Source organism: Patagioenas fasciata, chromosome 31, assembly GCF_037038585.1.
Source record: "Patagioenas fasciata isolate bPatFas1 chromosome 31, bPatFas1.hap1, whole genome shotgun sequence".
Classification (NCBI taxonomy): Eukaryota; Metazoa; Chordata; class Aves; order Columbiformes; family Columbidae; genus Patagioenas; species Patagioenas fasciata.
In genome coordinates this window covers 3,201,624-3,229,225 of record NC_092550.1, presented here as the reverse complement: position 1 = coordinate 3,229,225, position 27,602 = coordinate 3,201,624, and the positions used below count along the sequence as shown (strand labels likewise).

The 27,602-nt window shown below is 57.4% G+C and overlaps 1 protein-coding gene across 1 annotated transcript; it reads left to right on the top strand.

Annotated features, from left to right (window-relative positions):
- Window positions 1-50: 50 nt before the first annotated feature.
- LOC136114374 (rRNA 2'-O-methyltransferase fibrillarin) lies at window positions 51-25,273 on the top strand. Its single transcript, XM_065859720.2, is given in 10 exon segments — window positions 51-99; window positions 102-161; window positions 1,343-1,387; window positions 3,460-3,618; window positions 5,814-5,908; window positions 8,818-8,988; window positions 13,042-13,174; window positions 20,265-20,377; window positions 23,675-23,820; window positions 25,167-25,273. Coding segments are annotated over 10 exon segments (993 nt in total). The 3' UTR covers window positions 25,189-25,273.
- The last annotated feature ends 2,329 nt before the right edge of the window (window positions 25,274-27,602 follow it).

Genomic DNA, 27,602 nt, shown 5'->3' with positions numbered 1-27,602 from the left:
CTTCCGCCCGGTTGTGGGCGGGGAGGTGACGTCGGGGGGCGTGGCGACGTATGCGCGGTGCCAGGGAATGGGCGGGGCGGGAGGTGGTGTTTCCGGTTCCGGTGGGGGGGTGAGAGCGAAGCGTGTGGACCCGCGTGGAGTGAAGGGCGGGATGAGGCCTGGTGGGTGAACTGGGGTGAACTGGGAGGGACTGGGAGGGACTGGGATGGATTTGGAGGGACTGGGGGACACTGGGATGAGAAGTGCGGGGACTGGGATGAACTGCGAGGGACTGGGATGAACTGGGGGGGACTGGGGTGAACTGGGGGGACTGGGAGGGACTGGGGGAACTGGGAGGGACTGGGGGAACTGGGATGAACTGGGGGGAACTGGGATTAACTGGGGGGGACTGGGATGAACTGGGGGGACTGGGATGAACTGAGGGGGACTGGGAGGAACTGAGGGGGACTGGGAGGAACTGGGGGGACTGGGATGAACTGGGGGGACTGGGAGAAACTGGGATAAACTGGGAGGGACTGGGATGAACTGGGAGGGACTGGGATGAACTGGGGGGGACTGGGGTGGACTGGGGGGACTGGGAGGGACTGGGATGAACTGGGGGGGACTGCGATGAACTGGGGGGACTGGGAGGGACTGGGATGAACTGGGGGGGGTTGGGGGGGATTCGGAACTGTAATTAATTGGGATAGACTGGGATGAACTGAGTTGAACTGGGTTGAACTGGGATGAACTGGGGGGACTGGGGGGGACTGAGATGAACCTGGATAGACTGGGATGAACTGGGGGAAACTGGGATGAACTGGGGGGGACTGGGATGGACTGGGGGGTCTCAGAATTGGGATTAATTGGGGTAGACTGGCATGAACTGGGGGGGACTGGGATGAACTGGGGGGACTGGGAGGGACTGGGATGAACTGGGGGAGACTGGGAGGGGACTGGGATGGACTCGAATGAACTGGGGGGCACTGGGAGGGAGGGACTGGAATGGACTGGGAGGGACTGGGATGGACTGGGGGCACTGGGTTATACTGGGATATACTGGGATGGGATTGGGAGGGACTGGAGGTTTCTGGGGGGTTACTGGGAGTTAATGGGGGGGATACTGGAGGTTATTTGGGCATTACTGGGAGGGACTGGGGTATACTGGGAGGGACTGGGATATACTGGGAGGTTACTGGGAGGTAATTGGGAGTTAGCAGGGGGTAATTGGGATTTACTGGGAGGCAGGGAAGGGGTTGCTGGGAGGTAACTGGGAGTTACTGGGGAGTAATTGGGAGGTTACTGGGGTTACTGGGCCTGTCCCAGTTTGCCCCAGTGCTCCCAGTTCACCCCAGTTTCACAGGGTTCAGCCCCCGTGGGGGACGCGGTGGCTTCCGGGGTGGCCGAGGTGAGTGGGCTCCCAGTATGACCAGTAACCTTTCCCAGTATGACCAGTAACCCCTCCCAGTGCTCCCAGTAACCCCTCTCAGTATGACCAGTTACCCCCATTCCGCTTCCCAGTTGCTCCCAGTAACATCTCCCAGAATAACCAGTTACTCCCATTCCCCCTCCCAGTAACCCCTCCCAGTATGACCAGTTACCCCCATTCCCCCTCCCAGTAACCCCTCCCAGTATGACCAGTTACCCCCATTCCCCCTCCCAGTAACCCCTCCCAGTATGACCAGTTACCCCCATTCCCCCTCCCAGTAACCCCTCCCAGTATAACCAGTTACTCCCATTCCCCTTCCCAGTGCTCCCAGTAACCCCTCCCAGTATAACCAGTTACCCCATTTCCCCTCCCAGTGTTCCCAGTAACCCCTCCCAGTATGACCAGTTACCCCCATTCCCCTTCCCAGTGCTCCCAGTAACCCCTCCCAGTATGACCAGTTGCCCCCATTCCCCTTCCCAGTGCTCCCAGTAACCCCTCCCAGTATAACCAGTTACCCCCATTCCCCTTCCCAGTGCTCCCAGTAACCCCTCCCAGTATAACCAGTTACCCCCATTCCCCTTCCCAGTGCTCCCAGTAACCCCTCCCAGTATAACCAGTTACCCCCATTCCCCTTCCCAGTGCTCCCAGTAACCTCTTCCAGTATGACCAGTTACCCCCATTCCCCCTCCCAGTGCTCCCAGTAACTTCACCCAGTATGACCAGTTACCCCCATTCCCCTTCCCGGTGCTCCCAGTAACCCCCCCAGTATGACCAGTTACCCCCATTACCTCTCCCAGTATGACCGGTTACCCCCATTCCGCTTCCCAGTCTGTTCCAGTAACCCCAGTTCCCCTCTCAGTCCTTCCCAGTAACCCCAGTTCCCGTCCCAGTCCTTCCCAGTAACCCCGGTTCCCCTCCCAGTTCCCTGCCAGTTTTCTCCCAGTCCCTCCCAGTAACCCCAGTTCCCCTCCCAGTTCCCCTCCCAGTCCCTCCCAGTAACCCCAGTTCCCTCCCAGTCCCTCCCAGTCCTTCCCAGTTACCCCCATTCCCTCCCAGTCCCCTCCCAGTAACCCCTGTCCCCCCTCCAGTTCCCTCCCATTCCCCTTCCAGTCCTTCCCAGTAACCCCAGTTCCTCTCCCAGTCCCCCCAGTAGCTCCAGTTCCACACCCAGTCCCTCCCAGTTCCCTCCCAGTCCCCCCAGTAACCCCAGTTGCCCTCCCAGTTCCCTCCCAGTTTTCTCCCAGTCCCTCCCAGTAGCCCCAGTTCCCTCTCAGTCCTCCCAGTAACCCCAGTTCCCCTTCACTCCCCTCCCAGTAACCCCAGTTCTCTTCCAGTCCCTCCCAGTCCTTCCCAGTTACCCCCATTCCCCCCGAGTCCCCTCCCAGTTACCCCCTATTCCCCCCCATTCCCCTCCCAGTAACCCCAGTCCCACCCCGAGTTCCCTCCCAGTCCCCTTCCAGTCCTTCCCAGTAACCCCAGTTCCCAGTCCCCCCAGTAACTTCAGTTCCCCCCCAGTCCCTTCCAGTCCCTCCCAGTAACCCCAGTTCCCCCGCCAGTCTTCCCAGTAACCCCAGTTCCCTTCCCAGTTCCCTTCCCAGTTCCCTCCCAGTCCTTCCCAGTAATGCCAGTTCCCCTCCCAGTTCCCCTCCCAGTTCCCCTCCCAGTTCCCCTCCCAGTTCCCCTCCCAGTTCTCCCAGTAACCCCAGTTCCCTTCCCAGTCCCTCCCAGTAACCCCAGTTCCCTTCCAGTTCCTTCCAGTCCCTCCCAGTAACCCCAGTTCCCTCCCAGTTCCTCCCAGTCCCTCCCAGTCCCCTCAGTAACCCCAGTTCCCCTCCCAGTTCCCTCCCAGTTTTCTCCCAGTCCCTCCCAGTAACCCCAGTTCCCCCCCCAGTTCCCTTCCAGTCCTTCCCATTCCCCCCAGTTCCCCTCTCAGTCCCCCCAGTTCCCTCCCAGTCCCTCCCAGTTCCCCCAGTTCCCCCCCAGTTCCCCCCCAGTTCCCCCAGTAACCCCAGTTCCCTCCCAGTCCCTCCCAGTAACCCCAGTATCCACAGGTGGCCCTCGGGGCCGGGGGGGCATGGCCGGGGGGCGTGGCCGTGGAGGCCCCGCCCGCGGAGGCCCCGCCCACCGAGGCTCCACCCCCCGGGGCCGGGGGGGGCGCGGAGGCTTCAAGGGGGGACGCAAAGTGACGGTGGAGCCGCATCGGCACCAGGGTACTGGGGGGACTGGGAGGCACTGGGAGGCACTGGGAGGGGACTGGGATGGACTGGAAGGCACTGGGAGGGGACTGGGATGGATTGGGGGGACTGGGATAGACTGGAAGGCACTGGGAGGGGACTGGAATGGACTGGGAGGCACTGGGAGGGAAATGGAAGGTGGCTGGGATGGACTTGGGGGGACTGGGATGGACTGGGAGGGAACTGGGAGGGGACTGGGATGGACTGGAATGCACTGGGAAGGCACTGGGTGGGGACTGGGAGCGGACTGGGGGGGACTGGGATGGGCTGGAAGGCACTGGGAGGGAGCTGGGAGGGACTGGGATGGACTGGAGGGAGCTGGGAGGGACTGGGATGAACTGTGGGGGACTGGGATGGACTGGAAGGCACTGGGAGGGAACTGGGAGGGGACTGGAATGAACTGGGATGGACTGGGAGGGGAGTGGGGGGGACTGAGATGGACTGGAAGGCACTGGGAGGGGACTGGAATGGACTGGGGGGGACTGGGGTGGACTGGAAGGCACTGGGAGGGACTGGGATGGACTGGAAGGCACTGGGAGGGGACTGGGATGGACTGGGAGGAAACTGGGAGACACTGGGGGGGAAGTGGGAAGCACTGGTGGGGAACTGGGAGGGAACTGGGAAGGACTGGGAAGAAGCTGGGAGGGACTGGAAGGCACTGGGGGGGACTGGGATGAACTGGGAGGGAACTGGGAGGAAACTGAGGGGGACTGGGGAGAACTGGGGGGGAACTGGGAGGCACTGGGTGGAACTGGGATGAACTGGGGAGGAACTGCAAGGGACTGAGGGGAACTGAGGATGAACTGGGGGGGAACTGGGGATGAACTGGGGGGAACTGGGATGAACTGGGGAGGAACTGCAAGGGACTGAGGGGAACTGAGGATGAACTGGGGGGGAACTGGGAGGCACTGGGTGGAACTGGGATGAACTGGGGAGGAACTGCAAGGGACTGAGGGGAACTGAGGATGAACTGGGGGGGAACTGGGGATGAACTGGGGGGAACTGGGAGGCAGTGGTTAAGGAACTGGGAAGTACTGGGGGGATTTGGGATGAACTGGGAGGCACTGGGGGGGAACTGGGGGTGACTGGGAGGGAACTGGGAGGCACTGGGACGAACTGGGATGAACTGGGAGGCACTGGGGGGATTTGAGGTGAACTGGGAAGCACTGGGGAGGAACTGGTGGGGAACTGGGATGAACTGGGGGGGAACTGGGAGGTGCTGGAAGGGAACTGGGATGAACTGGGGGGAACTGGGGTTGAATGGGGATAACTGGGAAGCACTGGGGGTAACTGGGATTGGACTGGGTTGGTAACTGGGATGAACTGGGTATAACTGGGGTTGAACTGGGTGGGAAGGGACTGGGGGTAACTGGGATGAACTGGGAGGCACTGGGGGTAAATGGGATTGAACTGGGTTGGTAATTGGGGTGAACTGGGAGGTAACTGGGATGAACTGGGGGTAAGTGGGATGAACTGGGATTGAAGTGTGGGGGTAACTGGGGTTGAACTGGTTTGGTAACTGGGATGAACTGGGATTGAAGTGGGAGGGTAACTGGGATTGAACTGGTTTGGTAACTGGGATGAACTGGGATTGAAGTGGGGGAGTAACTGGGGTAACTGGGATGAACTGGGATTGAAGTGGGGGGGTAACTGGGATTGAAGTGGATTGGGAACTGGGGTAACTGGGATGAACTGGGATTGAAGTGGGGTGGGAACTGGGGTAACTGGGATGAACTGGGATTGAAGTGGGGTGGGAACTGGGGTAACTGGGATGAACTGGGATTGAAGTGGGGTGGGAAGTTGGGTAACTGGGATGAACTGGGATTGGAGTGGGGTGGGAAGTGGGGTAACTGGGATGAACTGGGATTGAAGTGGGGTGGGAACTGGGGTAACTGGGATGAACTGGGGGGGTAACTGGGATGAACTGGGATTGAAGTGGGGTGGGAACTGGGGTAACTGGGAGGCACTGGGTGTAACTGGGGTTGAATTGGTTTTGTAACTGGGAGGTAACTGGGATGAACTGGGAGGCACTGGGAGTGGTCAGAGTAGCTGGGAGCCCTCAGAGCTTAACTGGGAGGCACTGGGATCGAACTGGGATGGGAGTGGGGTAACTGGGAGGTAACTGGGGGGCAACTGGTTTGAACTGGTTTGAACTGGTCCATACTGGGCAGGCGTGTTCATCGTGCGGGGCCGTGAGGACGCGCTGGTGACGCGGAACCTGGTGCCCGGGGAGTCAGTGTACGGGGAGAAGAGGATCAGCGTGGAGGTACTGGTTTATACTGGTTTATACTGGTTTGTACTGGTTTGTAGCGGGAGGGACTGGGAAGAGATTGGGAAGGGACTGGGGGGAAGTGGGAAAGGTTAAGAGGTGATTGGGGGTGACTGGGAAGGGGCTGGGGGGGACTGGGGTAACTGGGAGCAACTGGGAAGGCAATGGGAGTAACTGGGAAGAGATTGGGAAGGGGCTGGGGGGGACTGGGGTAACTGGGAGCAACTGGGAAGGCAATGGGAGTAACTGGGAAGAGATTGGGAAGGAACTGGGGGGAACTGGGAGGGACTGGGAGTAACTGGGAAGGGACTGGGAGGGCACTGGGAGTAACTGGGAAGAGATTGGGAAGGGACTGGGGGTAACTGGGAGGGACTGGGAGTAACTGGGAAGGGACTGGGAGGGCACTGGGAGTAACTGGGAAGAGATTGGGAAGGGACTGGGGGTAACTGGGAGGGACTGGGAGTAACTGGGAAGGGACTGGGAGGGCACTGGGAGTAACTGGGAAGAGATTGGGAAGGGACTGGGGGTAACTGGGAGGGACTGGGAGTAACTGGGAAGGGTTAAGAGGTGACTGGGAGTAACTGGGAAGGGACTGGGAAGGGACTGGGGGTAACTGGGAGGGACTGGGAGTAACTGGGAAAGGTTAAGAGGTTACTGGGAGTAACTGGGAAGGGACTGGGGGTAACTGGGAGGGCACTGGGAAACAGCTGGGAGTAACTGGGAAGGCACTGGGAGTAACTGGGAGGAGATTGGGAAGGGACTAGGGGTAACTGGGAGGGACTGGGGGTAACTGGTAAAGGTTAAGAGGTGACTGGGAGTAACTGGGAAGGGACTGGGAGGTACTGGGGGTAACTGGTAAGGGACTGGGGGCAACTGGGAGGGACTGGGAGGAACTGGGAGTAACTGGGAAGGGACTGGGAGGTACTGGTGAGCACTGGGAGAGCGGCTTGGGGGCTGCTGGGGGCAACTGGGAGCACTGGGAGGTGACACTGGTGGCACTGGGAGGGACCACCAGGGTTGGGGACACCAGTGGGACCTCCTCAGGTCCCATACTGGGAGCACTGGGAAGGGGAACTGGTGGCACTGGGTGACACTGGGAGGTTCAGGGAACCCATGTGACATCAAGTGACGTGTCCCCAATGTCCCCAAGTGTCCCCAGGACCCTGAGATGTCCCCAGGAGGTGTCACCAACCTTGAAGGCCCCACCAGAACCTTCTCAGATCCCATACTGGGAGCACTGGGAAGGGGAACTGGTGGCACTGGGTGACACTGGGGGGTTGTGTGACCCCATGTGACGTCAAGTGACGTGTCCCCAATGTCCCCAAGTGTCCCCAGGACACCAAGATGTCCCCAGGAGGTGTCACCAACCTTGAAGGCCCCATGAAAGCCATCTCAGATCTCATATTGGGAGCACTGGGAAGGGGAACTGGTGGCACTGGGTGACACTGGGAGGTTCAGGGAATCCATGTGACATCAAGTGACGTGTCCCCAATGTCCCCAAGTGTCCCCAGGACACCAAGAGGTCCCCAGGAGGTGTCACCAACCTTGAAGGCCCCATGAAAGCCATCTCAGATCTCATATTGGGAGCACTGGGAAGGGGAACTGGTGGCACTGGGTGACGCTGGGAGGTTGTGTGACCCCATGTGACGTCAAGTGACGTGTCCCCAATGTCCCCAAGTGTCCCCAGGACACCAAGATGTCCCCAGGAGGTGTCACCAAGCTTGAAGGCCCCACCAGAACCTTCTCAGATCTCATACTGGGAGCAGTGGGAAGGGGAACTGGTGGCACTGGGTGACACTGGGGGGTTGTGTGACCCCATGTGACGTCAAGTGACGTGTCCCCAATGTCCCCAAGTGTCCCCAGGACACCAAGATGTCCCCAGGAGGTGTCACCAACCTTGAAGGCCCCATGGAAACCATCTCAGATCTCATATTGGGAGCACTGGGAAGGGGAACTGGTGGCACTGGGTGACACTGGGGGGTTGTGTGACCCCATGTGACATCAAGTGACGTGTCCCCAATGTCCCCAAGTGTCCCCAGGACACCAAGATGTCCCCAGGAGGTGTCACCAAGCTTGAAGGCCCCACCAGAACCTTCTCAGATCTCATACTGGGAGCACTGGGAAGGGGAACTGGTGGCACTGGGTGACACTGGGAGGTTGTGTGACCCCATGTGACATCATGTGACGTGTCCCCAATGTCCCCAAGTGTCCCCAGGACACCAAGAGGTCCCCAGGAGGTGTCCCCAACCTTGAAGGCCCCATGAAAAGCGTATCAGATCTCATATTGGGAGCACTGGGAAGGGGAACTGGTGGCACTGGGTGACACTGGGGGGTTGTGTGACCCCATGTGACATCATGGGACGTGTCCCCAATGTCCCCAAGTGTCCCCAGGACACCAAGATATCCCCAGGAGGTGTCACCAAGCTTGAAGGCCCCACCAGAACCTTCTCAGATCTCATAGTGGGAGCACTGGGAAGGGGAACTGGTGGCACTGGGTGACACTGGGGGGTTGTGTGACCCCATGTGACATCAAGTGATGTGTCCCCAAGTGTCCCCAGGACACTGAGATGTCCCCAGGAGGTGTCACCAACCTTGAAGACCCCACCAGAACCTTCTCAGATCCCATACTGGGAGCACTGGGAAAGGGAACTGGTGGCACTGGGTGACACTGGGAGGTTCAGGGAATCCATATGACATCAAGTGACGTGTCCCCGGTGTCCCCAAGTGTCCCCAGGACACCAAGAGGTCCCCAGGAGGTGTCACCAACCTTGAAGGCCCCATGAAAACCATCTCAGATCTCATATTGGGAGCACTGGGAAGGGGAACTGGTGGCACTGGGTGACACTGGGGGGTTGTGTGACCCCATGTGACGTCGAGTGACGTGTCCCCGATGTCCCCGTCCCCAGGAAGGTGACACGAAGGTGGAATATCGCGCCTGGAACCCGTTCAGGTCCAAACTCGCCGCTGCCATCTTGGGTGGCATCGACCAGATCCACATGGGACCCGGTTCCAAGGTCCTGTACCTGGGGGCGGCCTCGGGGACAACGGTGTCACACGTGGCCGACATCGTGGGGCCGGTGAGTGGGGACGATGGGGACAACGGGGAGGTGACACCTTCATGTTCTTGAGAAGGACCTTGAGGTTCTTTGGGGACGTCCCCATGGGGTTTGGGGACATGGGGGTGACACTGGGAATGTCCCCATGGGGTTTGGGACACGGGGGTGACACTGGGAATGTCCCCATGGGGTTTGGGGACATAGAGATGGGGTCACCAAGGCCTTGGGGACAATGGGGAGGAGGCACCTTCATGTTCTTGAGAAGGTCCTTGAGGTTCTTTGGGGATGTCCATGGGGTTTGGGGACGTGGGGGTGACACTGGGAATGTCCCCATGGGGTTTGGGACACGGGGGTGACACTGGGAATGTCCCCATGGGGTTTGGGGACACGGGGATGGGGTCACCAGGGCCTTGGGGACAACTTGGAGGTGACACCTTCATGTTCTTGAGAAGGTCCTTGAGGTTCTTTGGGGAGGTCCCCATGGGGTTTGGGGACATGGGGGTGACACTGGGAATGTCCCCATGGAGTTTGGGACATGGGGGTGACACTGGGAATGTCCCCATGGGGTTTGGGGACATGGGGATGGGGTCACCAAGCTCTTGGGGACAACTTGGAGGTGGCACCTTCATGTTCTTGAGAAGGTCCTTGAGGTTCTTTGGGGATGTCCCCATGGGGTTTGGGGACATGGGGGTGACACTGGGAATGTCCCCATGGAGTTTGGGACATGGGGGTGACACTGGGAATGTCCCCATGGAGTTTGGGGACACGGGGATGGGGTCACCAGGGCCTTGGGGACAACTTGAGGTGACACCTTCATGTTCTTGAGAAGGTCCTTGAGGTTCTTTGGGGATGTCCCCATGGGGTTTGGGCACATGGGGGTGACACCGGGAGCCCATGGGGACGTCCCCATGGGGTTTGGGGACATGGGGATGGGGTCACCAAGGCCTTGGGGACAACTTGAGGTGACACCTTCATGTTCTTGAGAAGGTCCTTGAGGTTCTTTGGGGACGTCCCCATGGGGTTTGGGGACACGGGGGTGACACTGGGAATGTCCCCATGGGGTTTGGGATGTGGGGGTGACACTGGGAATGTCCCCATGGGGTTTGGGGACATGGGGATGGGGTCACCAAGGCCTTGGGGACAACTCGGAGGTGACACCTTCATGTTCTTGAGAAGGTCCTTGAGGTTCTTTGGGGACGTCCCCATGGAGTCTGGGGACACGGGGTGACACCGGGACCCCATGGGGACATCCCCATGGAGTTAGGGACATGGGGGTGACACTGGGAATGTCCCCATGGAGTTTGGGGACATGGGGATGGGGTCATCAGGGCCTTGGGGACAACTCGGAGGTGACACCTTCATGTTCTTGAGAAGGTCCTTGAGGTTCTTTGGGGACGTCCCCATGGAGTCTGGGGACACGGGGTGACACCGGGACCCCATGGGGACATCCCCATGGAGTTAGGGACACGGGGGTGACACTGGGAATGTCCCCATGGAGTTTGGGGACATGGGGATGGGGTCATCAGGGCCTTGGGGACAACTCGGAGGTGACACCTTCATGTTCTTGAGAAGGTCCTTGAGGTTCTTTGGGGAGGTCCCCATGGGGTTTGGGGACATGGGGGTGACACCGGGAGCCCATGGGGCCGTCCCCATGGGGTTTGGGGACATGGGGATGGGGTCACCAAGCTCTTGGGGACAACTTGGAGGTGGCACCTTCATGTTCTTGAGAAGGTCCTTGAGGTTCTTTGGGGAGGTCCCCATGGGGTTTGGGGACATGGGGGTGACACTGGAAGCCCATGGAGATGTCCCCATGGGGTTTGGGGACATGGGGATGGGGTCACCAAGCTCTTGGGGACAACTTGGAGGTGGCACCTTCATGTTCTTGAGAAGGTCCTTGAGGTGCTTTGGGGACCTCCCCATGGGGTTTGGGGACATGGGGGTGACACTGGGAATGTCCCCATGGAGTTTGGGACATGGGGGTGACACTGGGAATGTCCCCATGGAGTTTGGGGACACGGGGATGGGGTCACCAGGGCCTTGGGGACAACTTGAGGTGACACCTTCATGTTCTTGAGAAGGTCCTTGAGGTTCTTTGGGGACGTCCCCATGGAGTTTGGGGACACGGGGTGACACCGGGACCCCATGGGGACATCCCCATGGAGTTAGGGACATGGGGGTGACACTGGGAATGTCCCCATGGAGTTTGGGGACATGGGGATGGGGTCATCAGGGCCTTGGGGACAACTCGGAGGTGACACTTTCATGTTCTTGAGAAGGTCCTTGAGGTTCTTTGGGGACGTCCCCATGGGGTTTGGGGACACGGGGATGGGGTCACCAAGGCCTTGGGGACAATGGGGAGGAGGCACCTTCAGGTTCTTGAGAAGGTCCTTGAGGTTCTTTGGGGACGTCCCCATGGGGTTTGGGGACACGGGGGTGACACTGGGAATGTCCCCATGGGGTTTGGGACACGGGGGTGACACTGGGAATGTCCCCATGGGGTTTGGGGACATGGGGATGGGGTCACCAGGGCCTTGGGGACAACTTGAGGTGACACCTTCATGTTCTTGAGAAGGTCCTTGAGGTTCTTTGGGGACGTCCCCATGGGGTTTGGGGACATGGGGGTGACACTGGGAATGTCCCCATGGAGTTTGGGACATGGGGGTGACACTGGGAATGTCCCCATGGAGTTTGGGGACATGGGGATGGGGTCACCAAGGCCTTGGGGACAACTTGAGGTGACACCTTCATGTTCTTGAGAAGGTCCTTGAGGTTCTTTGGGGAGGTCCCCATGGGGTTTGGGGACATGGGGGTGACACTGGGAATGTCCCCATGGAGTTTGGGACATGGGGGTGACACTGGGAATGTCCCCATGGAGTTTGGGGACACGGGGATGGGGTCACCAGGGCCTTGGGGACAACTTGAGGTGACACCTTCATGTTCTTGAGAAGGTCCTTGAGGTGCTTTGGGGAGGTCCCCATGGGGTTTGGGGACATGGGGGTGACACTGGGAATGTCCCCATGGGGTTTGGGGACATGGGGATGGGGTCACCAAGCTCTTGGGGACAACTTGGAGGTGGCACCTTCATGTTCTTGAGAAGGTCCTTGAGGTTCTTTGGGGACGTCCCCATGGGGTTTGGGGACACGGGGGTGACACTGGAAGCCCATGGAGATGTCCCCATGGGGTTTGGGGACATGGGGATGGGGTCACCAAGCTCTTGGGGACAACTTGAGGTGACACCTTCATGTTCTTGAGAAGGTCCTTGAGGTGCTTTGGGGACGTCCCCATGGGGTTTGGGGACACGGGGTGACACCGGGACCCCATGGGGACGTCCCCATGGGGTTTGGGGACATGGGGATGGGGTCACCAAGGCCTTGGGGACAACTTGAGGTGACACCTACATGTTCTTGAGAAGGTCCTTGAGGTTCTTTGGGGAGGTCCCCATGGGGTTTGGGGACATGGGGGTGACACTGGGAATGTCCCCATGGGGTTTGGGGACATGGGGGTGACACTGGGAATGTCCCCATCTGGTTTGGGGACATGGGGATGGGGTCACCAAGCTCTTGGGGACAACTTGGAGGTGGCACCTTCATGTTCTTGAGAAGGTCCTTGAGGTTCTTTGGGGACGTCCCCATGGGGTTTGGGGACATGGGGGTGACACTGGGAATGTCCCCATGGGGTTTGGGACACGGGGGTGACACTGGGAATGTCCCCATGGAGTTTGGGGACACGGGGATGGGGTCACCAGGGCCTTGGGGACAACTTGAGGTGACACCTTCATGTTCTTGAGAAGGTCCTTGAGGTTCTTTAAGGACGTCCCCATGGGATTTGGGGACACGGGGGTGACACCGGGAGCCCATGGGGACGTCCCCATGGGGTTTGGGGACATGGGGATGGGGTCACCAAGCTCTTGGGGACAACTTGGAGGTGGCACCTTCATGTTTTTGAGAAGGTCCTTGAGGTTCTTTGGGGATGTCCCCATGGGGTTTGGGCACATGGGGGTGACACCAGGACCCCATGGGGACGTCCCCATGGGGTTTGGGACCCTATGGGTGACAATGTCCCCGATGTCCCCAGGAGGGCCTGGTCTACGCCGTGGAGTTTTCCCACCGCTCGGGCCGTGACCTCATCAACGTGGCCAAGAAGCGGACCAACGTCATCCCCGTCATCGAGGACGCGCGGCACCCCCACAAGTACCGCATGCTCGTCGGTACGGGGACATCGGGGGACAATGGGGACATCGGGGGACGCGGGTTTGGGGCTTCTTGGGGAGGTTGGAGAAGGTTTGGAGGCATCTCAGGGGGGTTTTGAGGGACTTGATGGGGAGTTTTGGGGTCCTGGAGATGAGTTTTGGGGTCCCTGAGATGAGTTTTGGGGTCCCATAGATGAGTTTTCGGGCCTCAGGAGGTTCCAGGTGAAGATGTTGAGGTTCCTCAAGGTGGTTGGAGAAGGTTTGGAGGCATCTCAGGGGGGTTTTGAGGGACCTGATGGGGAGTTTTGGGGTCCCTGAGATGAGTTTTGGGGTCCCTGAGATGAGTTTTGGGGCCTCAGGAGGTTCCAGGTGAAGATGTTGAGGTTCCTCAAGGTGGTTGGAGAAGGTTTGGAGGCATCTCAGGGGGGTTTTGAGGGATCTCAGGGGGGTTTTGAGGGACCCGATGGGGAGTTTTGGGGTCCTAGAGATGAGTTTTGGGGTCCCTGAGGTGAGTTTTGGGGTCTCAGGAGGTTCCAGGTGAAGATGTTGAGGTTCCTCAAGGTGGTTGGAGAAGGTTTGGAGGCATCTCAGGGGGGTTTTGAGGGACCTGATGGGGAGTTTTGGGGTCCTAGAGATGAGTTTTGGGGTCCCATAGATGAGTTTTGGGGTCTCAGGAGGTTCCAGGAGAAGATGTTGAGGTTCCTCAAGATGGTTGGAGAAGGTTTGGAGGCATCTCAGGGGGGTTTTGAGGGATCTCAGGGGGGTTTTGGGGGACCCAATGGGGTGTTTTGGGGTCCCAGAGATGAGTTTTGGGGTCTCAGGATGTTCCAGTAGAAGATGTTGAGGTTCCTCAAGGTGGTTGGAGAAGGTTTGGAGGCATCTCAGGGGGGTTTTGAGGGACCTGATGGGGAGTTTTGGGGTCCTAGAGATGAGTTTTGGGGTCCCTGAGGTGAGTTTTGGGGTCTCAGGAGGTTCCAGGTGAAGATGTTGAGGTTCCTCAAGGTGGTTGGAGAAGGTTTGGAGGCATCTCAGGGGGGTTTTGAGGGATCTCAGGGGGGTTTTGGGGTCCCAGAGATGAGTTTTGGGGTCCCTGAGGTGAGTTTTGGGGTCTCAGGAGGTTCCAGGTGAAGATGTTGAGGTTCCTCAAGGTGGTTGGAGAAGGTTTGGAGGCATCTCAGGGGGGTTTTGAGGGACCTGATGGGGAGTTTTGGGTCCTACAGATGAGTTTTGGGGTCCCTGAGATGAGTTTTGGGGTCCCATAGATGAGTTTTGGGGCCTCAGGAGGTTCCAGGAGAAGATGCTGAGGTTCCTCAAGGTGGTTGGAGAAGGTTTGGAGGCATCTCAGGGGGGTTTTGAGGGATCTCAGGGGGGTTTTGGGGGACACAATGGGGTGTTTTGGGGTCCTAGAGATGAGTTTTGGGGTCCCCTAGATGAGTTTTGGGGTCTCAGGAGGTTCCAGGTGAAGATGTTGAGGTTCCTCAAGGTGGTTGGAGAAGGTTTGGAGGCATCTCAGGGGGGTTTTGAGGGACCTGATGGGGAGTTTTGGGGACCTGGAGATGAGTTTTGGGGTCCCTGAGATGAGTTTTGGGGTCCCATAGATGAGTTTTGGGGTCTCAGGAGGTTCCAGGTGAAGATGCTGAGGTTCCTCAAGGTGGCTGGAGAAGGTTTGGAGGCATCTCAGGGGGGTTTTGAGGGATCTCAGGGGATATTGAGGGACCCAATGGGGAGTTTTGGGGTCCCTGAGATGAGTTTTGGGGTCCCATAGATGACTTTTGGGGCCTCAGGAGGTTCCAGGTGAAGATGTTGAGGTTCCTCAAGGTGGTTGGAGAAGGTTTGGAGGCATCTCAGGGGGGTTTTGAGGGACCTGATGGGGAGTTTTGGGGTCCCTGAGATGAGTTTTGGGGTCGCTGAGATGAGTTTTGGGGTCTCAGGAGGTTCCAGGTGAAGATGTTGAGGTTCCTCAAGGTGGTTGGAGAAGGTTTGGAGGCATCTCAGGGGGGTTTTGAGGGACCCGATGGGGAGTTTTGGGGTCCCAGAGATGAGTTTTGGGGTCCCTGAGATGAGTTTTGGGGTCCCATAGATGAGTTTTAGGGTCTTAGGAGGTTCCAGGAGAAGATGTTGAGGTTCCTCAAGGTGGTTGGAGAAGGTTTGGAGGCATCTCAGGGGGGTTTTGAGGGACCTGATGGGGAGTTTTGGGGTCCCAGAGATGAGTTTTGGGGTCCCAGAGATGAGTTTTGGGGTGTCAGGAGGTTCCAGGTGAAGATGTTGAGGTTCCTCAAGGTGGTTGGAGAAGGTTTGGAGGCATCTCAGGGGGGTTTTGAGGGACCTGATGGGGAGTTTTGGGGTCCTAGAGATGAGTTTTGGGGTCCCTGAGATGAGTTTTGGGGTCTCAGGAGGTTCCAGGTGAAGATGCTGAGGTTCCTCAAGGTGGTTGGAGAAGGTTTGGAGGCATCTCAGGGGGGTTTGAGGGATCTCAGGGGGGTTTTGAGGGACCTGATGGGGAGTTTTGGGGTCCTAGAGATGAGTTTTGGGGTCCCTGAGGTGAGTTTTGGGGTCTTAGGAGGTTCCAGGTGAAGATGTTGAGGTTCCTCAGGGTGGTTGGAGAAGGTTTGGAGGCATCTCAGGGGGGTTTTGAGGGACCTGATGGGGAGTTTTGGGGTCCTAGAGATGAGTTTTGGGGTCCCTGAGATGAGTTTTGGGGTCCCATAGATGAGTTTTGGGGTCTCAGGAGGTTCCAGGTGAAGATGTTGAGGTTCCTCAAGGTGGTTGGAGAAGGTTTGGAGGCATCTCAGGGGGGTTTTGAGGGACCCGATGGGGAGTTTTGGGGTCCCAGAGATGAGTTTTGGGGTCCCTGAGATGAGTTTTGGGGTCCCTGAGATGAGTTTTGGGGTCCCATAGATGACTTTTGGGGTCTCAGGAGGTTCCAGGTGAAGATGCTGAGGTTCCTCAAGGTGGTTGGAGAAGGTTTGGAGGCATCTCAGGGGGGTTTTGAGGGATCTCAGGGGGGTTTTGAGGGACCCGATGGGGAGTTTTGGGGTCCCAGAGATGAGTTTTGGGGTCCCATAGATGAGTTTTGGGGTCTCAGGAGGTTCCAGGTGAAGATGTTGAGGTTCCTCAGGGTGGTTGGAGAAGGTTTGGAGGCATCTCAGGGGGGTTTTGAGGGATCTCAGGGGGGTTTTGGGGGACACAATGGGGTGTTTTGGGGGCCTAGAGATGAGTTTTGGGGTCCCATAGATGAGTTTTGGGGCCTCAGGAGGTTCCAGGTGAAGATGTTGAGGTTCCTCAAGGTGGTTGGAGAAGGTTTGGAGGCATCTCAGGGGGGTTTTGAGGGATCTCAGGGGATATTGAGGGACCCAATGGGGAGTTTTGGGGTCCCTGAGATGAGTTTTGGGGTCCCCTAGATGAGTTTTGGGGTCTTAGGAGGTTCCAGGTGAAGATGTTGAGGTTCCTCAAGGTGGTTGGAGAAGGTTTGGAGGCATCTCAGGGGGGTTTTGAGGGACCTGATGGGGAGTTTTGGGGTCCTAGAGATGAGTTTTGGGGTCCCTGAGATGAGTTTTGGGGTCCCATAGATGAGTTTTGGGGCCTCAGGAGGTTCCAGGTGAAGATGTTGAGGTTCCTCAAGGTGGTTGGAGAAGGTTTGGAGGCATCTCAGGGGGGTTTTGAGGGACCTGATGGGGAGTTTTGGGGTCCTAGAGATGAGTTTTGGGGTCCCTGAGATGAGTTTTGGGGTCCCATAGATGAGTTTTGGGGCCTCAGGACGTTCCAGGTGAAGATGTTGAGGTTCCTCAAGGTGGTTGGAGAAGGTTTGGAGGCATCTCAGGGGGGTTTTGAGGGACCCGATGGGGAGTTTTGGGGTCCCAGAGATGAGTTTTGGGGTCCCATAGATGAGTTTTGGGGCCTCAGGAGGTTCCAGGTGAAGATGTTGAGGTTCCTCAAGGTGGTTGGAGAAGGTTTGGAGGCATCTCAGGGGGGTTTTGAGGGATCTCAGGGGGGTTTTGGGGGACCCAATGGGGTGTTTTGGGGTCCCAGAGATGAGTTTTGGGGTCCCATAGATGAGTTTTGGGGTCTCAGGAGGTTCCAGGTGAAGATGCTGAGGTTCCTCAAGGTGGTTGGAGAAGGTTTGGAGGCATCTCAGGGGGGTTTGAGGGACCTGGAGATGAGTTTTGGGGACCTGGAGATGAGTTTTGGGGTCCCATAGATGAGTTTTGGGGCCTCAGGAGGTTCCAGGTGAAGATGTTGAGGTTCCTCAGGGTGGTTGGAGAAGGTTTGGAGGCATCTCAGGGGGGTTTTGAGGGACCTGATGGGGAGTTTTGGGGTCCCTGAGATGAGTTTTGGGGTCCCTGAGGTGAGTTTTGGGGTCTCAGGAGGTTCCAGGTGAAGATGTTGAGGTTCCTCAAGGTGGTTGGAGAAGGTTTGGAGGCATCTCAGTGGGGTTTTGAGGGACCTGATGGGGAGTTTTGGGGTCCTGGAGAAGAGTTTTGGGGTCCCTGAGGTGAGTTTTGGGGTCCCATAGATGAGTTTTGGGATCTCAGGAGGTTCCAGGTGAAGATGTTGAGGTTCCTCAAGGGGATTGGAGAAGGTTTGGAGGCATCTCAGGGGGGTTTTGAGGGACCCAATGGGGAGTTTTGGGGTCCCAGAGATGAATTTTGGGGTCCCTGAGATGAGTTTTGGGGTCCCATAGATGAGTTTTAGGGTCTTAGGAGGTTCCAGGAGAAGATGTTGAGGTTCCTCAAGGTGGTTGGAGAAGGTTTGGAGGCATCTCAGGGGGGTTTTGAGGGACCTGATGGGGAGTTTTGGGGTCCCAGAGATGAGTTTTGGGGTCCCAGAGATGAGTTTTGGGGTCCCATAGATGAGTTTTGGGGCCTCAGGAGGTTCCAGGTGAAGATGTTGAGGTTCCTCAAGGTGGTTGGAGAAGGTCTGGAGGCATCTCAGGGGGGTTTGGGGGCGTTTTTGGGCTCCCTGGTGGAGTTTTGGGGGCGTTTTAGGGACTTTTTGGGGCTTTTTTGGCATTTTTGGACTCCCTGGGGGAGTTTTTGGGGCGTTTTTTGGCGTTTTTGGGGTGTTTTTTAGCGTTTTTGGGGCGTTTTTGAGCATTTTGGGGCCGTTTTTTGACATTTTTGGTCTCCTGGGTGTGTTTCTTGGGGCGGTTTTTGGCGTTTTTGGGGCGTTTTTTACCGTTTTTTGGGCATTTTTTGGCGTTTTTGGGGCGTTTTTGAGCATTTTGGGGCATTTTTAGGCGTTTTTGGGTCGTTTTTGAGCATTTTGTGGCTGTTTTTTGGTGTTTTTGGTCTCCTGGGTGTGTTTCTTGGGGCATTTTTTGGCGTTTTTGGGGCGTTTTTTGGCATTTTTGGGGCATTTTTGAGCATTTTGGGCCGTTTTTTTGGCATTTTTGGTCTCCCGGGTGTGTTTCTTGGGGCGTTTTTTGGTGTTTTGGGGCCATTTTTTGGCATTTTTGGGGCACTCTTGAGCATTTTGGGGCCGTTTTTTGGCATTTTTGATCTCCCGGGTTTGTTTCTTGGGTCATTTTTAGGCGATTTGGGGCGTTTTTTAGCGTTTTTGGGGCGTTTTTAGGCGTTTTTGGGGCATTTTTGAGCATTTTGGGGCCGTTTTTTGGCATTTTTGGTCTCCCGGGTGTGTTTCTTGGGGTGTTTTTTGGCATTTTTGGGGCACTCTTGAGCATTTTGGGGCCGTTTTTCGGCATTTTTGATCTCCCGGGTTTGTTTCTTGGGTCATTTTTAGGCGTTTTTGGGGCGTTTTTTAGCGTTTTTGGGGTGTTTTTTAGCGTTTTTGGGGCGTTTTTGAGCATTTTGGGGCCGTTTTTTGACATTTTTGGTCTCCTGGGTGTGTTTCTTGGGGCGTTTTTTGGCGTTTTGGGGCCATTTTTTGGCGTTTTTGGGGCTGTTTTTGGCATTTTTGGTCTCCCGGGTGTGTTTCTTGGGGCGTTTTTTATTGTTTTGGGGCCATTTTGAGCCATTTTGGGGCCATTTTTGAGCTTTTTGGGGCTGTTTTTGGCATTTTTGGTCTCCCGGGTGTGTTTCTTGGGGCGTTTTTTATCGTTTTGGGGGCGTTTTTGGGCATTTTTGGGGCATTTTTGAGCATTTTGGGGCCGTTTTTCGGCATTTTTGGTCTCCCGGGTGGGTTTCTTGGGGCGTCTTTTGGTGGTTTTGGGGCGTTTTTTGGCGTTTTTGGGTCGTTTTTGAGCTTTTTGGGGCTGTTTTTGGCATTTTTGGTCTCCCGGGTATGTTTCTTGGGGCGTTTTTTGGCCTTTTTGGGGCATTTTTGAGCATTTTGGGGCCTTTTTTTGGCATTTCTGCTCTCCCGGGTGTATTTCTTGGGTCTTTTTTAGGCGTTTTTGGGGCATTTTTTGGCATTTTTGGGGCGTTTTTAGGCGTTTTTGGGGCGTTTTTGAGCATTTTGGGGCCGTTTTTTGGCATTTCTGCTCTCCCGGGTGTATTTCTTGGGTCTTTTTTAGGCGTTTTTGGGGCATTTTTTGGCATTTTTGGGGCGTTTTTAGTCATTTTTGGGGCGTTTTGGGGCATTTTTGGGGCGTTTTTTGGCATTTTTGGTCTCCCGGGTGTGTTTCTTGGGGCGTTTTTTGGTGTTTTGGGGCCATTTTTTGGCATTTTTGGGGCACTCTTGAGCATTTTGGGGCCGTTTTTCGGCATTTTTGATCTCCCGGGTTTGTTTCTTGGGTCATTTTTAGGCGTTTTTGGGGCGTTTTTTAGCGTTTTTGGGGCGTTTTTAGGCGTTTTTGGGGCATTTTTGAGCATTTTGGGGCCGTTTTTTGGCATTTTTGGTCTCCCGGGTGTGTTTCTTGGGGCGTTTCTTGGCGTTTTGGGGGCGTTTTTTAGCGTTTTTGGGGCGTTTTTAGGCGTTTTTGGGGCGTTTTTGAGCATTTTGGGGCCGTTTTTTGGCATTTCTGCTCTCCCGGGTGTGTTTCTTGGGGCGTTTCTTGGCGGTTTGGGGGCGTTTTTTGGCAATTTTGGGTCATTTTTGGGGCGTTTTGGGGCGTTTTTGGGCCGTTTTTTGGCATTTTTGGTCTCCCGGGTGTGTTTTGGGGCGGATTCCGGCGTTTCGGGTGCCGACGTGGCTTTGTCCCCGTTCCCAGGGATGGTCGACGTCATCTTTGCCGACGTGGCCCAGCCCGACCAGACGCGAATCGTGGCCCTCAACGCCCACAACTTCCTGCGCAACGGGGGCCACTTCGTCATCTCCATCAAGGTAACCACCAGTATGGACCAGTATAGACCACTATGGACCAGTACGGACCAGTATAGACCAGTATAGACCACTATGGACCAGTACGGACCAGTATAGACCACTATGGACCAGTACGGATCAGCTTAGACCAGTACGGACCAGTATAGAGCAGTATGGACCAGTATAGAGCAGTATGCACCAGTATGGATCAGTATAGAGCAGTATGGACCAGTACGGATCAGTATAGAGCAGTATGGACCAGTATAGACCAGTATAGACCAGTATGGGCCACTATGGACCAGTACGGACCAGTATAGACCACTATGGACCAGTACAGATCAGTATGGACCAGTACAGATCAGTATGGACCAGTACAGATCAGTATGGACCAGTATAGAGCAGTATGGACCAGTATAGACCAGTATTGACCAGTACAGATCAGTATAGAGCAGTATGGACCAGTATGGACCAGTATAGAGCAGTATGGACTAGTATAGAGCAGTATGGACCAGTATAGACCAGTATAGAGCAGTATGGACCAGTATAGAGCAGTATGGACCAGTATAGACCAGTACGGACCAGTATGGACCAGTATAGACCAGTATGGACCAGTATAGACCAGTATAGAGCAGTATGGACCAGTACAGATCAGTATAGAGCAGTATGGACCAGTACGGACCAGTATAGACCACTATGGACCAGTACGGATCAGTATAGAGCAGTATGGACCAGTATGGACCAGTATAGAGCAGCATGGACCAGTATAGACCAGTACGGACTAGTATAGAGCAGTATGGACCAGTATAGACCAGTATTGACCAGTATAAACCAGTATGGATCAGTACAGAGCCCCTCCCAGTCCCTCCCAATCCCCTCCCAATCCCCTCCCAATCCCCTCCCAGTCCCTCCCAATCCCCTCCCAGTCCCTCCCAATCCCCTCCCAGTCCCTCCCAGTCCCTCCCAATCCCCTCCCAGTCTCTCCCAATCCCCTCCCAGTCCCTCCCAATCCCCTCCCAGTCCCTTCCCAGTCCCTCCCAGTCTCTCCCAATCCCCTCCCAGTCCCTCCCAGTCCCTTCCCAGTCCCTCCCAGTCCCTCCCAGTCCCCCCAGTTCCCCTCCCAATCCCCTCCCAGTCCCTCCCAGTCCCTTCCCAGTCCCTCCCAATCCCCTCCCAGTCCCCCCAGTTCCCCTCCCAGTCCCTCCCAGTCCCTCCCAGTCCCTCCCAGTCCATCCCACCGTAGGCGAACTGCATCGACTCGACGGCGCCGGCCGAGGCGGTGTTTCCCAGTCCCTCCCAGTCCCCCCAGTTCCCCTCCCAGTCCCCCCAGTTCCCCTCCCAATCCCTTCCCAGTCCATCCCAGTCTCTCCCAGTCCCTCCCAATCCCCTCCTAGTCCCTCCCACTCTATCCAGATCCCCTCCCAGTCCCTCCCAGTCCCTCTCAGTCCATCCCAATCCCCTCCCAGTCCCTCCCAGTCTCTCCCAGTCCCTCCCAGTCCCCCCAGTTCCCCTCCCAGTCCCCCCAGTTCCCCTACCAGTCCCTCCCAATCCCCTCCTAGTCCCTCCCAGTCCCTCCCAATTCCCTCCCAGTCCCTCCCAGTCCCCTCCCACTCCCCCCCAATCCCCTCCCAGTCCCTCCCAATCCCCTCCCAGTCCCTCCCAGTCCCTCCCAATCCCCTCCCAGTCCCTCCCAATCCCTTTCCATTCCCTCCCAGTCTCTCCCAGTCTCTCCCAGTCCCTCCCAGTCCCTCCCAGTCCCTCCCAGTCCCTCCCAATCCCCTCCCAGTCCCTCCCAGTCCCTCCCAGTCCCTCCCAATCCCTTCCCAGTCCCTTCCCAGTCCCTCCCAGTCCCTCCCAATCCCCTCCCAGTCCCCTCCCAGTCCCCTCCCAGTCCCCTCCCAGTCCCTCCCAGTCCCTCCCAATCCCCTCCCAATCTCTTCCCAGTCCCTCCCAGTCCCTCCCAGTCCCTCCCAGTCTCTCCCAGTCCCTTCCCAGTCCCTTCCCAGTCCCTTCCCAGTCCCTCCCAGTCCCTCCCAATCCCCTCCCAGTCCCTCCCAGTGCCTCCCAGTCCATCCCAGTCCATCCCACCGTAGGCGAACTGCATCGACTCGACGGCGCCGGCCGAGGCGGTGTTTCCCAGTCCCTCCCAGTCCCCCCAGTTCCCCTCCCAGTCCCCCCAGTTCCCCTCCCAATCCCTTCCCAGTCCATCCCAGTCCCTCCCAGTCCCTCCCAGTCCCTCCCAATCCCCTCCCAGTCTATTCCTATCCCCTCCCAGTCCCTCCCAGTCCCCCCCATTTCCCTCCCAGTCCCCCCCAATCCCCTTCCACTCCCTCCCAATCCCCTCCCAGTCCCTCCCAATCCCCTCCCAGTCCCTCCCAGTCCCCCCAGTTCCCCTCCCAGTCCCTCCCAATCCCCTCCCAGTCCCTCCCAGTCCCTCCCAATCCCCTCCCAATCCCCTCCCAATCTCCTCCCAGTATATCCCAGTCCCTCCCAATCCCCTCCCAATCTCTTCCCGGTCCCTCCCAATCCCCTCCCGGTCCCTCCCAATCCCCTCCCAGTCCCTCCCAGTCCCTCCCAATCCCCTCCCAGTCCCTCCCAGTCCCTCCCAATCCCCTCCCAGTCCCTCCCAATCCCCTCCCAGTCCCTCCCAGTCCCTCCCAGTCCATCCCACCGTAGGCGAACTGCATCGACTCGACAGCGCCGGCCGAGGCGGTGTTTCCCAGTCCCTCCCAGTCCCTCCCAGTCCCCCCAGTTCCCCTCCTGATCCCTTCCCAATCCCTTCCCAATCCCTTCCCAGTCCCTCCCAGTCCCTCCCAGTCCCCCCAGTTCCCCTCCTGATCCCTTCCCAATCCCCTCCCAATCCCTTCCCAGTCCCTCCCAGTCCCTCCCAATCCCCTCCCAGTCCCTCCCAGTCTCTCCCAATCCCCTCCCAGTCCCTCCCAGTCCCCTCCCAATCCCCTCCCAGTCCTTCCCAGTCCCCCCAGTTCCCCTCCCAGTCCCTCCCAGTCCCTCCCAGTCCCTCCCAGTCCCCTCCCAGTCCCTCCCAGTCCCTCCCAATCCCCTCCCAGTCCCTCCCAGTCTCTCCCAATCCCCTTCCACTCCCTCCCAATCCCCTCCCAGTCCCTCCCAGTCCCTCCCAGTCCCTCCCAATCCCCTCCCAATCCCCTCCCAGTCCCTCCCAGTCCCTCCCAGTCCCTCCCAATCCCCTCCCAGTCCCTCCCAATCCCCTCCCAATCCCCTCCCATTCCCCTCCCAGTCCCTCCCAGTCCCTCCCAGTCCCTCCCAGTCCCTCCCAGTCCCTCCCAGTCCGTCCCACCGTAGGCGAACTGCATCGACTCGACGGCGCCGGCCGAGGCGGTGTTCGCGGGGGAGGTGCGGAAGATGGCGTCGGAGCGGATGAAGCCGCAGGAGCAGCTGACGCTGGAGCCCTACGAGAGGGACCACGCGCTGGTGGTCGGCGTCTACCGGTGACTGGGAGGGACTGGGAGGGACTGGGAGGGACTGGGAGGGGATTGGGGAGGAGTGGGAGGGGGTTGGTGGGGACTGGGAGCGACTGAGATGGATTGGGGGGGACTGGGAGGGAACTGGGAGGGGGTTGGGAGGGACTGGGAGTGGATTGGGATGGACTGGGAGGGACTGGGAGGGGATTGGGGGGACTGGGAGGGGCTGGGAGTGGATTGGGATGGACTGGGAGGGACTGGGATGGGGTTGGGGGGGACTGGGAGGGACTGGAAGGGGATTGGGGGGGACTGGGGGAGACTGGGAGGGGGTTGGGGGGGACTGGGAGGGACTGGGATGGATTGGGGGGGAGTGGGAGGGGGTGGGGGGACTGGGAGGGACTGGGAGGGGATTGGGGGCAACTGGGATGGATTGGGGGGACTGGGATGGATTGGGAGTGGATTGGGATGGACTGGGAAGGGATTGGGGGAGACTGGGAGGGGATTGGGGGTGACTGGGATGGACTGAGGGGGACTGGGATGGACTGGGAGGGACTGGGAAGGGACTGGGATGGACTGGGGAGGACTGGGAGGGGAGTGAGGGGGAGTGGGAGGGAAATGGGGGGCAGTGGGAGGGGACTGGGATAGACTGGGATGGGATTGTGGGGGACTGGGAGGGACTGGGAGGAGATTGGGGGGGACTGGGAGGGACTGGGAAGGCATTGGGGGAGACTGGGAGGGGATTGGGGGTGACTGGGATGGACTAAGGGGGACTGGATTGGACTGGGATGGACTGGGGAGGACTGGGAGGGGACTGGGAAGGACTGGGAGGGGACTGGGATGGATTGGGGGGGACTGGGAGAGACTGGGGGGACTGGGAGGGGATTGTGGGGGACTGGGAGGGACTGGGAGGGGATTGGGGGGACTGGGAGGGGATTGGGGGGACTGGGAGGGACTGGGAAGGGAGTGGGGGGACTGGGGAGGGACTGGGAGGGACTGGGATAAGACTGGGAGGGGATGGGAGGGAAGTGGAGGGGACCGGGATAGACTGGGAGTTACTGGGAGGGACTGGAGGGGAACTGGGAGGTACTGGGAGGTACTGGGAGGGAACTGGGAGTTACTGGGAAGAACTAGGGGGTAACTGGGAGTTACTGGGAGGGTCCGGGGGGGAGAACTGGGGAGTTACTGGGGGAGAACTGGGAGTTACTGGGAGGGATTGGGGGGAACTGGGGGGTAACTGGGAGTTACTGGGAGGGATTGGGGGGAACTGGGGGGTAACTGGGAGTTACTGGGAGGGATTGGGGGGAACTGGGAGTTACTGGGAGGGACTGGAGGGGGGGGAGGGTCACGTGACTGATCTGCCCCTCCCCCCCCAGGCCCCCTCCCAAGCAGAAGTGACATCATCGGTGACATCATCGGTGACATCATCCTCACCCCCAGGCGTTTTGGGGCAAATTTGGGGGATTTGGGGTTTTTTTTGGGGGGGGGGGAAATGGGGCTTTTTAATTAAACTCAAAGGGAACTAAAAGCGCCTCCTTCCTTTGGGGACAATTAACGGGGGATTAATTAACTGGGGGGGTGGTAATTAACTCCTTGGGGGGGTAATTAGGCCTCTGAGGGGGGTAATTAATGCCCTGGGGGGCTTAATTAGCCCTTGGGGGGGGTTAATTAGGTGCTCTTGGGGGGGTTTAACGGCCTTTGCAGGGGGTTAATTAGTGCCTGGTGGGGTTAATTAGTCCTTGTAGGGGGCTAATTAGACCTTGGGGGGGTTAATTAGCCCTTATAGACCCCCCATACCAGTATGGACCCCCCATACCAGTGTAGACCCCCCAGTACCAGTATGGACCCCCCATACCAGTATAGACCCCCCCAATACCAGTATGGACCCCCCAGTACCAGTAAGGACCCCCCAGTACCAGTATGGACCCCCCATACCAGTATGGACCCCCCATACCAGTATAGACCCCCCAATACCAGTATAGACCCCCCAGCACCAGTATGGACCCCCCAGCACCAGTATGGACCCCCCAGTACCAGTAAGGACCCCCCAGTACCAGTATGGACCCCCCATACCAGTATAGACCCCCCAATACCAGTATAGACCCCCCATACCAGTATGGACCCCCCAGCACCAGTATGGACCCCCCATACCAGATAGACCCCCCAGTACCAGTATGGACCCCCGAATACCAGTATGGACCCCCCATACCAGTATGGACCCCCCATACCAGTATAGACCCCCCAGCACCAGTATGGACCCCCCATACCAGTATGGACCCCCCATACCAGTATAGACCCCCCAGCACCAGTATGGACCCCCCATACCAGTATGGACCCCCCAGTACCAGTATAGACCCCCCAGCACCAGTATGGACCCCTCAGTACCAGTATGGACCCCCCAGTACCATTTTCTTCTGCCTGTTCACTCTGGTCCCTACTGATGGTCAAACATTGATTGGTTCACTCCACTTGGTGCCATCGCCTCTTTGTTGTGTCTGTTCACTCTGGGCCCTAATGATGACTGAACGATGATCTTATGGAGGCCAAAGGATGAGATGGGGCGGTTTATTGTGCGCGTTCACTCTGGTCCCTACTGATGGCCAAATATTGATTTGTCCCCTCCAGTTGGTGCCATTGGGTGTGTTTATTGTGTGTGTTCACTCTGGAACCTACTGATGATCAACTGTTGATCTTACTCGCTCCAGTTTATAAGATCAGCCCTTTATTGTTCCTGTTCACTCTGGTCCCTACTGATGGTCCAACATTGATTTGTCCCCTCCAGCTGGTGCCATTGGCTGTTTATTGTGTGCGTTCACTCTGGTCCCTACTGATGGTCCAACATTGATTTGTCCCCTCCAGCTGGTGCCATTGGCTGTTTATTGTGTGCGTTCACTCTGGTCCCTACTGATGGTCAAACATTGATTTCTCCCCTCCAGTTGGTGCCATTGGCTGTTTATTGTGTGTGTTCACTCTGGAACCTACTGATGATCAACTGTGGATCTTACTCGCTCCAGTATATAAGGTCATCCCTTTATTGTTCCTGTTCACTCTGGTCCCTACTGATGGCCAAACATTGATTTGTCCCCTCCAGTTGGTGCCATTGGCTGTTTATTGTGCGCGTTCACTCTGGTCCCTACTGATGATCAACTGGTGCTCTTATCCAGCCCAGTTGATGAGATCAGGCGTTTATTGTGTGTGTTCACTCTGGAGCCTAATGATGATTGAACGCTGATCTTGCCCACCCCAAGTAATGCAATTGGGTCGTTTATTGTGCGCGTTCACTCTGGTCCCTACTGATGGTTGGCTGATGATTTTGCTCACTCTGATGTCAAGCTTAATCTGCTTATTGCGCATGTTCACTCTGGTCCCTACTGATGGTTGAACGTTGATCTGGTTCCTTCCAACAGACACGATTTGGCCGTTTGTCGTGTCTGTTCACTCTGGGCCCTACTGATGACTGAACGATGATCTTATGTAGACCAAAGGATGAGATGGGGTGGTTTATTGTGTGCGTTCACTCTGGTCCCTACTGATGGTCAAACATTGATTTGTCCCCTCCAGCTGGTGCTATTGGCTGTTTATTGTGCGCGTTCACTCTGGTCCCTACTGATCATCAGACATTGATTTGTCCCCTCCAGCTGATGCCACTGGCTGTTTATTGTGTGTGTTCACTCTGGTCCCTACTGATGGCCAAACATTGATTTGTCCCCTCTAGCTGGTGCCATTGGCTGTTTATTGTGCGCGTTCACTCTGGTCCCTACTGATGATCAACTGGTGCTCTTATCCAGCCCAGTTGATGAGATCAGGCGTTT